The 16,377-nt window shown below is 38.8% G+C and overlaps 1 protein-coding gene across 6 annotated transcripts in view; it reads right to left on the bottom strand.

Moving 5' to 3' along the window:
- The window catches only part of LOC140629438 (ankyrin repeat domain-containing protein 26-like), a 98,130-nt gene that overhangs the window by 46,471 nt on the left and 35,282 nt on the right, over positions 1-16,377 (bottom strand). Inside the window, exons 9-10 of one of the 6 annotated variants that reach the window (XM_072818912.1) lie at positions 2,668-2,713; positions 1,248-1,491 (exon numbers count right to left, since the gene is read on the bottom strand). The exons of 4 other annotated variants lie outside the window; for them this stretch is intronic. In XM_072818912.1, coding sequence (XP_072675013.1) covers positions 1,478-1,491; positions 2,668-2,713 — 60 coding nt within the window. In that variant the 3' untranslated portion in view covers positions 1,248-1,477. Of the gene's footprint in view, positions 1-1,247; positions 1,492-2,667; positions 2,714-16,377 lie in introns of those variants that run through there. One more of the 6 variants, XM_072818913.1, reaches the window with a different exon arrangement.

Genomic DNA, 16,377 nt, shown 5'->3' with positions numbered 1-16,377 from the left:
GTAAATCAGTGATGGTCATGAAGGAGGGCATGTGACGTGATGAGCACTTGGTGTTACATGCAACTGATGAATTATCGAAAACTTTATCTGAAAATGATGACCCTTCTAAATGTTGGGAAATTGAATTTAAATTTAAAAACATAATGTATACCTAACATAGTTTGAATGGGTGTACTTATATGCCAATTTTTAAAAAACACAGTACTGTAAATGTATTTTCTCTTCCTTCTTATCTTTTTTTAAAAGATTTTATTTATTCATAAGAGGCAGAGAGAGAGAGAGAGAGAGAGAGAGGCAGAGACACAGGCAGAGGGAGAAGCAGGCTCCATGCAGGGAGCCTGATGTGGGACTTGATCCCGGGTCTCCAGCATCACACCCGGGCTGAAGGCGGCGCTAAACCGCTGAGCCACCCGGGCTACCCTCTTCTGATTTTTCTTAATAACATTTTTCTCTAGCTTACTTTATAAGGAGAATATAGAATGGAATACATATAACACACAAAAAATAGGTTAATTGACTGTTTTGGTACAATATTCTGGTCAACAGTAGATTAGTAGTAGTTAAGTGCCTGGGGAGTCAAAAGTTCACAGATTTTTACACAGAGGATCAGTGCCCCCTTAAGCTCCACATTATTCAAGGGACAATTGTATTAGTGTTGATTTTCTGATTGGCAGGGTTGTACGGTAGCTATGTGGAATGTACTGACTTGCAGGATATAGGGGCCACAGGAATTGGGCATAAATTAACAATTTACTTTCAAACCATTCTGGAGGGAAAAGGTCGTTTTCTCTATTTTTTCTTTTCTCTAATTTTAAGACTCTTCTCAAAAAGTAAATTAAAAAAAAAAGAAAAGATAAAAAGCCTTAGGCAAATCTTTTTCACCATGAGGAAAGAACTATGAATAATAAGTATTTAAAATTGAAATTATACACAGGGTTTATGGCACTATAAAAATTGAAATACATACAAACATTGGTGATAGCTTTAGCAGCAGTATATCAAAATGATGTGTGTCTAAATCCATATGTCTAGTAATAAAACATAGAAAATACAAAAAAAAAAAAAAAAAAACAACTACCAATTACCAGCCCCAAAACATTATCAACAACTTGGTCCGATCTACTTGGGCAGATTGGAGCCTGTAAAACTCAATAATGCTGGTTTCCATGTAGAAAATATGCTTAAATTTAATCAGATGCCAAGAAACATAGCTTAAAATAATATATAAACTTTCATTACACACGATATAACAACATTTCCTTTAATAAAGATTTTTTGTACATCAGATATTTACTGGGAAACAATTAAAATGTTATATTAAACATCTAGGTAATAAACTTTTACTATATAGCTTTCAGATCATATACTTTCTATTCAAAATCTCTACATATTCTCGTGATGCTTGCAGTACTAGATCTTGATTTACATTTGATTCGTCAGTAGGTCCTAAAGGAGAAGATCTACAGAATCCTGATTCTCAATCATGAGCAACTGAAAAAGAGAAAGAATAATATTCTTTATCTGAAATACTTTGTAGTTAACTAGAAGTTAGTAAAAAAAAAAGTTGGAATCTTCTGAGTGTTAAAAGGATGAAAAATATCTACATATAACTACAATATAAAATACAAGATTACTATTAAATCAAGTTTGCTCACGATTGCCCATTGAATTAATTACTACTGTGGATAAACACTAGAGCTTCTGGTTTTCTCATTACAAGATGAGATTGCAAGCTGATGGCACAGTCCACCCCTGAACAATCATATACTATCAACTGAAAAATCTAACAGGCAATATCTAGAGTCAAATATATCATGGCAGGTTTAAAACAAGACATTATAAGAACACACAGAAGGGACATCCTGGTTTTCTATCAATATTGTCTGCTTTTCTGTGGAGGGAATAGGAAGGCTGATACCTGAAAGATTACTCTCTGCAAAGCAGCAGAGTAGGGTAATGGCGACAGAGAAGGCTCACCAATGTGGCAAGAACCAAATTGATTTGGGTGCTTATATTCCATGCTAAGAAACCTGGAATTTTACCCAATGGCAAAACCAGTGGCTGGAGATTGAAATGTCACCTGTCAAGGGACAGCTATATGAACTATATAATTGCTTAACTAAGTATTACTGAGACAAGTCTGGTCTGTTTGGTCTACCACTAGCAGAAACAAGAATTTGAGAACGCCCACATTTTCAGATTGACAGTTCCATAGCGATGGCACAAGTGAAGGAAGATTACAGCCAAAAGTGCTAACAGGCATACAGGCTGCAGGTTTTTAAAAAAGGTATGAGGGATCCCTGGGTGGCACAGCGGTTTGGCGCCTGTCTTTGGCCCAGGGCACGATCCTGGAGACCCGGGATCGAATCCCACGTCGGGCTCCCTGCATGGAGCCTGCTTCTCCCTCTGCCTGTGTCTCTGCCTCTCTGTCTCTCTCTGTGTGGCTATCATGAATAAATAAATAAAATCTTAAAAAATAAAAATAAAAAAGGTATGAAACACGATGACCAAATGAGGAATAAGTCTCTTATTCACTATGTTTATGTTTTACATTTTTTATTAGATATATCTAGACAAAATTTTAACAAGGGGAAGGGATGCCAGTTACTATTTGTGGTTTATTTCAGAAATTAATGACCATCTAAATTTGTGAATTTGGCAACATACCTTCTTTTAGTTCTCTGATTATACTGTCTTCCAACATCTGCTGCATCTGAAATAAGTTAAACGTTACTTACAATGTTCAAGTTAAACAAGAGACATTATTGTAGGAATTTTATTTTGCTTATGAAACGTGGTCTGGAAATGATACTTTTAGAAAGTAAAAGCTACAATTTGCTTAAATAGAAAGCTAATCACATAAATAAAATAAATCCCTACTTATTTTAATCTGGATAACTGAGAAGAAACCTATAATGCTGTTTAGAGGATTCTAATAAAAAGTACAATTAATATTGATCAATCGAATATACAGAATTTCTGGAAGAAGAGGACGATGGTGGAGGAGTAGGAGACCCTAGTTTTGTCTGGTGTCTGGGATTCAGCTACATAGGTATCAAATCATTCTGAACACCTGTGGACTCAGACAGAGATCCAAGAAAAGAATTGTTGCAATTCTACAAATAGAACAGCGACCGCTTTCTGCAAGGTAGGAGGTGTGGAGAAATGAATCAGAGGCATATATCAGAAGATTAAACCAGGGCGGCAGGGAACCTCTGGAAGCCAGAAGGCAAGTCCTGGAAAGTGATATAGCAGCAGAGTGCACAACCAGAACTTTTAAGAGGTCTGTTCCAGTGAGGACATCCCTGTCTGAAAGATGCTCAGGTGGCAACGGGGGGCAGCATCCTAAGTGGGACGGACAGTGTGGTCTCAGGATCCCTGGGGGGGCGGGGTCACAGAAGGAATGGGGGCGGCGCCTGAGTATGGCAGTTGCCAAGGCGTTTGAGCGGGGAAGCCAGTTGCAATCAGTGAGCCCAGGAGTGGGCATTCAGCTCAGTGTTGCCATAAACCCCAAACCGAGGAACAGTCAGGTGACCACTTTCCAAGCAGGAAAAACTGGGCAAGACCTCCTCCTTCCCCCCAGAGGCACAGTGTGAATGGGAGCTACAGGGGTCTGCAAAGTTTGGAAAATCGAAAGGGGGTCTGTGCTTGAGATAAAAATGCTTGGTCACAGGCTGGGTGAATACAGAGTGCAGACAGAAACCAGGGAGACACAGTAGGGAGTGAGATCTTTCAATTCCAGGGCTGGAAATTAGGAGGCCACCATTTTCATTCTCATCCTCTAAAGCTGCCCAGAAAGCCTTCAGGGAACAAAAGCCACAGAGAGCAATCTGGAGCTGCTTACCTGGCCTGGCCCCCTGGCAAGGGTGGTGCAATCCCACCCTAAGCAAAGACACCTAAGAATCAGTGCAACAGGCCTCTCCCTCAGGAGGTCAGCAACAACTTCCTGCTAAGACCAACTTTACTCATCATACAGAGCTGCAGAACTCCAGTGCTAGGGGCAAACAGTATACAGAACTCATGGCTATTTCTCATGACTCCTTAGTCTTTCTATTTTAATTTTCTTTTTGCTTTCAACCATTTTCTTCATTTATCAACTCTTACAATTTACCTTTTTACACTTGCATTCAATCCTTTCACTGCTCTTAATATTATTCCTGTATATATTGAAGTTTTTCTTTCTGTACCATTTCGGGAAGTAGTTCCTTCTAAGAAATAGACTAAAATACAACCAGAATCTACTATACTGCTCTATTCTCTTCATCTGTCTGATTATAATATTTTTAAAATCTATCTTAATTTTCATATTTACAGTTACATTCTATCCTTTCATTGCATTTAATTTTATTTTTGCATATAATGAAGTTTTTCATTCTTTACAATTTTGGGATGTAGTTTCTTCTAACAAACAGACCAAAATAAACTTATGATATAGTATATTGCTCTGTTCTGTTCAACTGGCTGATAATATCCTTTTTATTTTGACTTTTAATTTCCATTTTTACACTTACATTCTAGACTTTCCTTGTATTTAATTTTATTTTTGTATATATACAAGGTTTCCTCTTAACCATTTGGGGATGCAATTTCCTAACAAAAAGACCAAAATTCACATAGTATCGGTGTACTGCTCTGCTCTCTTGATCTCTCTAATTCTATTATCTCCTTTGTTAACCTTTAAATTGGCTTCGGGTCTCTTCTGATTTGTTTAGCATGTATTTATCTGGGGTCATTCTTGATATTTTTCTATTCTGTTCTCTCACTCATCTCTTCTTCTCTGGACAGAATGACAAGATGGAAAAACTCACCGCCACAAAGAGAACAAGAGGTAGTACTGACTGCCTGGAACCTAATCAGCATGGATAGAAGGAAGAGGCTGGAGCGAGAGTTCAGAATAATGACCATCAAGATAATAGCTGGGCTTAAGAGACACTCAGAGGACACTAGAGAATGCCTTTCTGGAGAAATAAAACAACTGATATCTAATCAAGTTGAGATAAAAAAGGCTAATCTTAGTGAGATGCAATCAAAAATGAAGGTTCTAACTGCTAGGATAAATGAGGCTTCACAGAGAAGTAGTGATATAGAAGACAAAACAATGGAGAATAAAGAAGCTGAGGAAAAACAAGAGAAACAACCACTGGACTATGACAGGAGATTTTGAGAGATGATTCGTACCACACAGCAAAACAATGTTAGAATAATGGGGATCCCAGAAAAAGAGGGGAAGGAGGGGGCAGAAGGCATATTTGAGCAAATTATAGCAGAGATCTTCCCTCATCTGGGGAAAGAAACAGGCACTCAAGTGCCAGGAGGCACAGAGAACCTTCCTCAAAATCAATAAAAAACAGGTCAATATCTCCAATATAATAACAAAGCTTGCAAATTTCAGACCCAAAGAGAAAATCCTGAAAGCAGCTTGGAACACGAGGCCCTGAACCAAGAAGGAGAGAAATATTCAACTGGCAGCGGATGTATCCAAAGAGACCTAGCAGGCCAGAGAGAGCTGGCATGATATACTCAGGGTGCTCAAGGAGAAGAGTCTACAGCCAAGAATCTTATCCAGCAAGGCTCTCATTCAAAATACAAGGGGAGATAAAAAGCTTCCAGCACAAACTGAAACTAAAAGAATTTGTGATCCCTAAAACAGCTTTGCAAGAAGTGGTAAAGGGGAAACTTTAAGCAAACAGAGAGCCCAAAAGTAACACAGACCAGAACACGGACTTTACACATAATACAATGGCACTACATTCATATCTTTCAATCCTTTCTCTGAATGTAAACAAGTCAAATGCCCCAACCAAAACACACAGGGTATCACAGTAGATAAAAAAAAAGCAAGACCCACTGATATGCTATCTGAAAGAGACTCATTTTAGACACAAAGACAACTTCACATTGAAGGTGAGGGAGTGGAAAACCATTTATCATATTAAAGGACATGAAAAAAAACTGGAGTGGCAATATTTATATCAAACAAATTGAATTTTTTTTAAGATTTTATTTATTTATTCATGAGAGACACACAGAGAGCGAAAGGCAGAGGCACAGGCAGCGGGAGAAGCAGGCTCCGTGCGGGGAGCCTGATGTGGGACTAGATCATGACCTGAGCCGAAGGCAGATGCTCAACCACTGAGCCACCTGGTCATCCCACAAATTGGATTTTAAACCAAAGACTGCATTAAGAGAAGAAACAACAACAAAAGATGAAGAAACTCACTATGCCATAATTAAAGGGTCTATCCAAAACTAAAATTGGACAATTATAAGTTTTAATGTGTCTAAAGTGGGAGCAGCCAACTATATAAATCAACTTTCTGTTAAGATTTCATTTATTTATTTATTTGACACACACACACACACACAGAGAACACAGGCAGTGGCAGCAAGAAAGAGAGAAGCAGGCTCCCCACTGAGCAGGCAGCCTGATCAGGGCTTGATCCCAGGACCTTGAGAACATGACCTAAGCCAAAGGCAGAGCCTTAACCGACTGAGCCACCCAGGCCACCTTATAAAGCAATTAATAACAAAAATAAAGGAACACATGGATAGTCATATAATAATAGTAGGTACTTTAACACAACACTACTGTAATGGCCAGATCATCTAAGCAGATGATCCACTAGGATGCAAGGGCTCTGAATGACACATTGCACAAAATGGACTTCACAGATAACTTCAGAGCACTCCATCCTATGACAACAGAATACACATTCTTCTCGGGTGCACATGGAACAAACATTCTGCACAACAGATCACATACTCAGTCACAAATCAGCTCTCAACTGGTACCAAAAGACTGGGATCATTCCCTGCATACTTTCAGACCACAATGCTTTGAAACTGGAACTCAATCTTGACAGGAAATTTGGAAAGAATTCAAATACACAGAGGTTAAAGAATCCAACTGGGGCAGTAAGGCACATTTTAAAACCTCATAGAAACAAATGAAAATGGAAACACAACTGCTCAAAACATTTGGGATGCAGCAAAGGTCATCGAAAGAGGATAGTATATAGCAATGCAAGCTTTTCTCAAGAAATGAGAAAGGTCCTAAATACACAACCTAACCCTACACCTAAACGAGCTGGAAAAGAACAGAATATTAAAGCCTAAAACCAGCAGGAGAAGAAAATTCATAAAGATCAGAGCAGAAATCAATGAAATAGAAACCAAAGGAACAGTAGAACACATCAATGAAGTCAGGAGCTGGTTCTTTGACAGAATTAATAAGATCGATAAACCCCTGGCCAGAGATATCAAAAAGAGAACGGAGCCAAAAAATTAGGCAATCTAGAAGAAATGGACGCATTCCTGGAAAGCCACAAACTACCAAAACTGGAACAGGAAGAAACAGAAAACCTGAACAGGCCAATAACCAGGGAGGAAATTGAAGCAGTCATCAAAAACCTCCCAAGACACAAAGGTCCAGGGCCAGATGGCTTCCCAGGGGAATCCTATCAAACGTTTAAAGAAGAAACAATGCCTATTCTACTAAAGCTGTTTGGAAAGATAGAAAGGGATGGAGTACTTGCAAATTCGTTCTATGAGGCCAGCATCACCTTAATTCCAAAACCAGACAAAGACCCCACCAAAAAGAATTACAGACCAATATCCCTGATGAACATGGATGCAAAAATTCTCAACAAGATACTAGCCAATCGGATCCAACAGTACATTAAGAAAATTCTTCACCATGACCGAGTAGGATTTATCCCCGGGACACAAGGCTGGTTCAACACTCGTAAAACAATCAATGTGATTTATCATATCAGCAAGTGAAAAACCAAGAACCATATGATCCTCTCTTTAGATGCAGAGAAAGGATTTGACAAAATACAGCATCCATTCCTGATCAAAACTCTTCAGAGTGTAGGGATAGAGGGAACATTCCTCAACATCTTAAAAGCCATCTACGAAAAGACCACAGCAAATATCATTCTCAATGGGGAATCACTGGGAGCCTTTCCCCTAAGATCAGGAACAAGACAGGGATGTCTACTCTCACCACTGCTATTCAACATAGTCCTGGAAGTCCTAGCCTCAGCAATCAGACAACAAAAAGACATTAAAGGCATTCAAATTGGCAAAGAAGTCAAACTCTCCCTCTTTGCCGATGACATGATACTCTACATAGAAAACCTAAAAGCCTCCACCCCAAGATTGATAGAACTCATACAGCAATTTGGCAGCGTGGCAGGATACAAAATCAATGCCCAGAAATCAATGGCATTTCTATACACTAACAATGAGACTGAAGAAAGAGAAATTAAGGAGTCAATCCCATTTACAATTGCACCCAAAAGCATAAGATACCTAGGAATAAACCTAACCAGAGACGTAAAGGACCTATACCCTAAAAAGTATAGAACACTTCTGAAAGAAATTGAGGAAGACACAAAGAGATGGAAAAATATTCCGTGCTCATGGATTGGCAGAATTAATATTGTGAAAATGTCAATATTACCCAGGGCAATTTACACGTTTAATGCAATCCCTATGAAAATACCATGGACTTTCTTCAGAGAGCTACAACAAATTATTTTAAGATTTGTGTGGAATCAGAAGACCCCGAATAGCCAGGGGAATTTTAAAAAAGAAAACCACATCTGGGGAAATAAGATCATGAATGAAAGAAGACAGATCACGACCAGCACCAGAGAAATACAGACAACTATAAGAACACATTCTGAGCAACTATATGCCAACAAACTAAGCAATCTGGAAGAAATGGATCCCTTCCTACCAAAACTGAAACAGGAAGACACAGGAAACCTGAACAGACCCATAACCAGCAAGGAAATGGGAGCAGTCATCAAATATCTGCCAACAACCAAGAGTCCAGGACCAGGTGGCTTCCCAGGAGAATTCTACCACACATTCCAGGAAGAATTAATCTATTCTTCGGAGCTGTTTATAAAAATTAGAAATGGAAGGGAAACCTTCCAGCGTTCTCTGTGAGGCCAGCATTACTCTGATCGCAAAACCAGAGCAAGACCCCACCCAAAAGGAGAATTACACTCCAATATCCCTGATGAACATGGATGCCAAAATTTTCACCAAGACACTGGCTGGGAGGATTCAACAGTACATTAAAGGATTATTCACCATGTCCAAGTGGGTTTTATGCCTGGGCTGCAAGGGTGATTCGACATCTGCAGATGAATCAATGTGATACACTACAGAAATAAAAGAAAGGATAAGAACCATAGGATCCTCTCAAGAGATGCAGAAAAAGCAGTTGACAAAGTGCAGCACCCTTTCCGGATCAATACTCTTCGCAGTGCAGGGAGGGGGGGGAGCATATCTCAATATCATAAAAGCCATCTACGAAAAGCCCACACCTGATGCCATTCTTAAGGGGAAAAACTGAGAGCTTTGCCACTAAGGTCAGGAACACGACAGGGAAGTCCACTCTCTGGACAACCAGTGTTGTTCGACATAGCCTCAGCATTTAGACAACAAAAAGAAATAAAAAGGCGTCTGAATCAGAAAAGAACTCAAACTCTCACTTTTCTCAGAGGACATGATATCCTATGTGGAAAACCCAAAAGACTCCACCCCAACGTTGCTAGGACCCTTTCCTGAATTCAGCAAAGCAGCAGGATAGGAAATCCATGCACAGAAATCAGTTGCATTTCTATACACTAACAATGAGATGGAAGAAAGAGAAACTGAGGAGTCGATTCCATTGACCATTGCAGCAAACACCATAAGATGCCTAGGAATAAACCTACCCAGAGAGACAAAGGATCTATACTCTGAAGATGACAGGACATTCTGGAAAGAAATTGAGAAAGGTGTAAAGAACTGGAAATACATTCCATGCTCATGGATTGAAAGAATTAAATATTGTTAAAATGTTTATGCTAGCTCCATCAATCTATATATTCAATGCAATCTCTATCAAAATACTACCAACTCCTTTTATACAGCTGGAGTAAATAACGGTAAGATTTGTTTGGAACCTTAGAAGACCCCGAATAGCCAAACATATGTTGATAGAGGTAGCCATAGCTGGTGGCATTACAAGCCGGACTTCAAGCTCTATTTTAAAGCTGTGATCAACAAGACAGTATGGTACTGGCACAAAAGCAGACATGTCGATCAATGGCCCAGAAGAGAAAACCCAGAAGTGGACCCTCAACTCTATGGTCCACTCCTCTTCAACAATACTGGAAAGAAAATCCAATGGAGACAAAGCAGTCTCTTCAACAAATGGTGTGGGAAATCAGACCACCACATGTAGAAGAATAAAACGGGACCATTTTCTTATGCTATACACAAAAATAGAGTCAAAATGGATGAAACACCCAAATGTGAGATAGGAATCCATCAAAATCCTAGAGGAGAACACAGCCAGCAACCTCTGTGACCTCGGCTGCCGCAACTTCTTGCTAGAACATGTCACCAGATGCCAAAATGACCTACTGGGAATTCATCAAGATAAAAAGCTTTTGCACAGCAAGGAAACAGTTGACAAAACCAAAAGACAACTGACAGAATGGGAGAAGGTGTTTGCAAATGCCTTATCAGATAAAAGGCTGGTATGCAAAGTCTATAAAGAGCTGATCAAAGTCAACACCCAAAGAAAGATAACCCAATGAAGAAATGGGCAGAAGAAATGAAAGGACATGTCTCCAAAGAAGACATACATATGGCCAACAGACACATGAAAACATGCTCAACATCAGCTGGCACTAGAGAAATACAAATCAAAACCACGGTGAGTTTCCCCCTCACACCTTTCATAATGGCCAAAATTAGCAAGTCTGGAAATGACAGATGTTGGCGGGAATGCAGAGAAAGGGGGATCCTCTTATGATGTTGGTGAGAATACAACCTGGTGCAGCTCCTCTGGAAATCAGTACCGGAGGTTCCTCAAAGAGTTGAAAAAGGAGCTACCTATGTAAAACCCAGCAATTGCGCTAGAAGGTATGAATCCCGAAGATCACTTTGGTCGGGATCCAAAGGGGCACCTGCACCCATATGTTTATACCAGTAATATCCTCAATAGCCAACCTGAGAGATATGGATGTTCTTTGAAAGAGGTATGCATAAAGAAGATGTGATGTAGATATAAATAAATAAGTATCATATTTATTTATTAGACAGAGAGAGAGAGGGAGGGAGAGAGAGAACAGAATATTACTCAGCCAATAAATAATGAAATCTTGGGACCCCTGGGTGGCTCAGTGGCTGAGAGTAGGCCTTTGGCTCCGGGCATGATATATATATCATAACATTATAAGCTAGTTAATTGAATTTAAATAAAAAATAGTAAAGAAACCAATGGAGCTAGGAATGTGAAATAAAAGAATATACATAACTTCTGAAGGATCTTTGTAACTTCTGTTACAAAATTGTAAACAAGAGTCATTTTACACTTTAATAGTTTGTGATTTTCAGAAAAAGTGCCCTTTATGAGAGATTAATCATTTGTTTAATAAATTATTCCTCCGAATGAACTTTCCACTTTTGCACTTTTGATTTTGCACTCAACAAAATCTTGAGGTATGTTGTATGCTCTATTTTTCAGCACAGACTCTTAAATACATAAAACAATGGAAGTGGGACTACATAAAGTCATGTGGAATTTCTCCCGGTAATATTGAGTAAAACTATTTTGTTATCTATATGATGACTGATGTACTTCTTTTCATGTGAACACAGAGATTTCAGAAAATCTGCTTCAGGAAAGGAAAAAATATAAGCTAGCACTAGTTTTCCAACTTAGTTTCGCATTGATAAGTTTCTAGAATTAGAAACAAGGAAAAGAAATTTTAACTGTAACTTTGTTTCCTTTCTATGAATTAGGACCAATTTTTGAAGCACCTGACTTACTATAGTTATCATTATCTACTTAATTATGAAATATTTAGGAATATTTCAGACTACAGTTGACCTTTGAGCAACACAGTGGTTAGGTGCACTTACCCCCGTGCAGTCAAAACTCTGTATAATTTCTGATTCTCCCAAAATTTAATTACTAATAGCCTACTGTTGATGGGAAGCCTTACCAATAACACAGTCCATTAATACATGGTTTGTACATTACATGTGTTATATAATATATTCTTAAAATAAAGTAAGCTAGAGAAAAAAAGGTTATTGAGAAAAACATAAGAGAAAATACAGTACAACACAACAGCCAAGAAAGTCCATGTGTAGGCTAACTAGACCTGCAGCTTCAATTCCATGTTGGTCAAGGATCAAATGTGCATTACAAATATTCCCATCTAGAATGCTCTTATTTCTTATAAAAGGCATCCTCTCATTGAATTCCCAAAATAGGGTCTAAATACGGTACTAAGTGGTGCCTAGGTGGCCCAGTCACTTAAGTGCCTGCCTTCATTTCCTTAAGGAACGATCAAAGGAATATAATGATCTTTTCGCCAAAAGTCTTTTCCTAAATACTTGCTTCTGTGACCCTGGTTTATTTCCAGGTGAGAATTGAGTTAGATGGTAGAAATAGCTTGCAATCCATTAATAAAGAGAACATATTTGCAATTTTATTTATACTTTTCCATTTATCAAAAACATAAGAGGGTAAGAAAATTATACACATAAAAACAACGTATCAGCAAATTTTAATTCGAAGACTCATTAATTAGAAGGATTTTCTCATAACAGTTTGTTTCCAAACTACCAATCATAGAAATCTAAGGTTCCATTGGGGATACTGTAGGATTGAGGGACAAAAGTCTCCAGCTGTAGTCTCATCTCTCTTTTAGCTACACAGCTCCACTGGTCTCGGTTTTGTATAATACAGTTTAATGCAAAAACAGAAACAAACAAAAAAACAAAACAAAACAAAAACAAATTAAGTTCCATTCTTTGAAAAAAATATTGTTTTCCAAAAGGTAGTCACTAATTTAGTCAAAGTCCCTAATTTTTTTATTTTAATTTTTATTTATTTATGATAGTCACAGAGAGAGAGAGACAGAGACACAGGCAGAGGGAGAAGCAGGCTCCATGCACTGGGAGCCTGATGTGGGATTCGATCCCGGGTCTCCAGGATCACGCCATGGGTCAAAGGCAGACACCAAACTGCTGCGCCACCCAGGGATCCCAAAGTCCCTAATTTTACATAAGAGACAAGAAGGCCTCAGAAAGATTGCAGTTTGCCTCAGGTCAAAAGACCAAAGAGTTGCAGGCCAGGAATGTGCTTTAGGTCCTCCTGAGCTGAGAGTTTTTATGCCAGTTACTTCATCATCTTCAGGAAAAATACCTACATTTTTAACTATAACTGACTGAAAATGAACACATAAAAGTTTGTCATGTGGCTCAATAACGACTAGGCATGAGGCACAAAACAGCTTTCTAATTAAATTATAAATTTTAAAGTCTAAAGTGTAATTTAAATTATAAATTTTAATGTTTTATGAATAAAAATACAGCAATGGAAATGATCTTTACTCCTATTGGGAACAGTTAATAGACTGCATTTATAAGCACAAATTTTTTAAACCACAAGACACGGAACTTGAAGGAGAAAATCTTTAGTTGAACCAAAGAGGCTGAAATGGAGGAAACTCTTCCTGGAAAGAATTATTCTTTTCCTCCAGATAAAACTTGGTTTACCAAAATCAATCAACAAATGAGTTATCTATGTTGTGGATTATTAAACACAAAACAGACTTCTCTTTACCACCTAGTATGCTCTGTCCAACCTCTCATCATTATGAGAGTTGGTATGTACAAAAGACAGGACTAACTTTAATTTAAATCCAGTCAGAAATTAGAGGTAAACCATCATTACCCACAAGTGGATTTATCTCTACCTCCCTCACAGCAGGAAGGGAGATTTGCCTAATGAGTGAATTGGGGAGAAGGCACTAGGCAGTGCTTAGGAGATTCCAAATCTCTTTTTTGAAAAGATGTGCTCACCCATGGTAACATGAATTCAGGTCTGCTCTCATCTTCGTGGGATGGGCATCAAACATTTGTTTCCTCCATTTACAACTGTGTGGGAAGTGCCTAATTTGGGATAAAGAATTGGGAAGCCCACTGTGGCTACATACCCACCCAAACCACATCCTCCAATCTGTTAGCATGTATTAGTAACAAAGGCTACTAAGTTTAACTCCATCTGCCTGACTCCTGTGCTCTGAACTCAGAAAAAGAAGAGCACTGTCCTCTGCCACCTACCCCACCACAGCTCCAATGAGAGAAATGACCAGACAATACTTTGAAAAATGTTTCTTCTTGCTTGACTTTATAACTAACATTCATTGTTCAAAGCAACATATTTTGAAGAGGGAAAAGTTGGAAAGAACAATTTTAGAAACAAGCAGAGAAAGTCAGACAAAACGAGGAGACAGAGGAGTATGTTCTAAATGAAAGAACAAGGCCACGAGATAGAACCTCAGAAAAATAACGAAATGAAACAGAGATAAGGAGTCAGCCTGATAAAGAGTTCAAAGTAATGGTCACAGAGATGCTCAGCAAACTTGGAAGAATGGACGGATTCAGTGAGAACTTCAACAAAGAGAAAATATACAAAAGAACCAATTAGGGCTGAAGAATACAATAACTGAAATGAAAAATACACCAGACACAATCGACAGCAGATTAAAAGATGTGAAGAACAGATCAGCAATCTGCAAGAAAGGGTAGTAAAAATCATCCAAGCTGAAAAGCAAAAAGAAGAAATAATTTGAAAAATTAAGATACAGGGACCTCTGGAATAGCATCAAGTATAATAAAACTCACATTAGAGAGGTCCCAGAAAAAGAAGAGAGAAAAGGGTGAAGAACTTATTTGAAGAAAGAATACCTAAAAACTTCCCTAACCTGGGGAAGAAAACAGGCCTCCAGGCCCAGGAAGCATTGCCAGTCCCAAATAAAAGGAACCCAAAGAGTTTCACACCAAGACACATAATAACAAGTCAAAAATGAAAGAGAAAAGGAGAATCTTAAAAGCAGAAAAAAAGAAAAGAAAAGAAAAGAAAAGAAAGGAAAGGAAAAGCAATTAGTTATATCAAAGCGAACCACTACAGGGATATCAGTGGATTTTTCAGCCAAAACTGTGGCATGCACTCTGGAAAACTGTGTGGAGGTTCCTCAAAGAGTTAAAAATAGACCTGCCCTACGACCCAGCAATTGCACTGCTGGGGATTTACCTCAAAGATACAGATGCAGTGAAACGGCAGGACACCTGCACCCTGATGTTTCTAGCGGCAATGTCCCCAATAGCCAAACTGTGGAAGGAGCCTCGGTGCCCATCGAAAGATGAATGGATAAAGAAGATGTGGTCTACGTATACAATGGAATATTACTCAGCCATTAGAAACGACAAATACCCACCGTTTGCTTCAACGTGGAGGGACCTCAAGGGTATTGTGCTGAGTGAAATAAGTCCATCGGAGAAGGACAGACATTATAATGGTCTCATTCATTTGGGGAATATAAAATTTAGTGAAAGGGAATAAAGGGAGAGAAAATGAGTGAAAATATCGCTGAGGGTGACAAAACATGAGAGACACCTAACTCTGGCAAATGAACAAGGTGTAGTGTAAGGGGAGGTGGGCGGGGGGTTGGGGTGACTGGGTGATAGGCACTGAGTGGGGCACTTGGGATGAGCACTGGGTGTTATGCTAAATGTTGGCAAATTGAACTCCAATAAAAATCGGAGAAGGACAAACATTATATGGTCTCATTCATTTAGGGAATATAAATAATAGTGAAAGGGAATGGAAGGGAAGGGAGAAGAAATGGGTAGGAAATATCAGAAAGGGAGACAGAACGTGAAGACTCCTAACTCTGGGAAATGAACTAGGGGTGGTGGAAGGGGAGGAGGGCAGGGGATGGGGGTGAATGGGTGATGGGCACTGAGGGGGGCACTTGACGGGATGAGCACTGGGTGTTATTCTGTATGTTGGCAAATTGAACACCAATAAAAAATAAATTTATCATATAAAAAGAAAGTTAAAAGAAAAGAAATTGTCGCATGATATTTTCCAAGTGCTAAGAGGAAAAAACCTAGGATATTTTTGGCAGGTTTATAATTCAGAACTGAAAGAAAGATAAAGAGTTTCCCACACAAAACTTAAAGAAGTTCATCACCACTAAATAGGTCTTATAAGAGATGTTAAAAGGACTTCTTTAATCAGAAAAGCCCAGGGTACCTGGACGGCTGTCAGTGAAGAGTCTCCCAGGACCCTGGGATCAAGCTCTGCAAGGGACTCCCTGTTCCCTGCTCAGAGAGGAGCCTGCTTCTCACTCTCCCTCTGCCCCTCCCTCCCCTTCACTTGTGTTCTCACTCACTTTGCTCTCAAAGAAAGAAAGAAAGAAAGAAAGACCATAACTAGAAATAAGAAAATGAGAGTTTTTTTTTTAATTTTTATTTATTTATGATAGTCACAGAGAGAGAGAG

Source organism: Canis lupus (assembly GCF_048164855.1).
Source record: "Canis lupus baileyi chromosome 5 unlocalized genomic scaffold, mCanLup2.hap1 SUPER_5_unloc_5, whole genome shotgun sequence".
Taxonomy (NCBI): Eukaryota; Metazoa; Chordata; class Mammalia; order Carnivora; family Canidae; genus Canis; species Canis lupus.
This window is presented reverse-complemented; position numbering and strand designations above follow the sequence as displayed.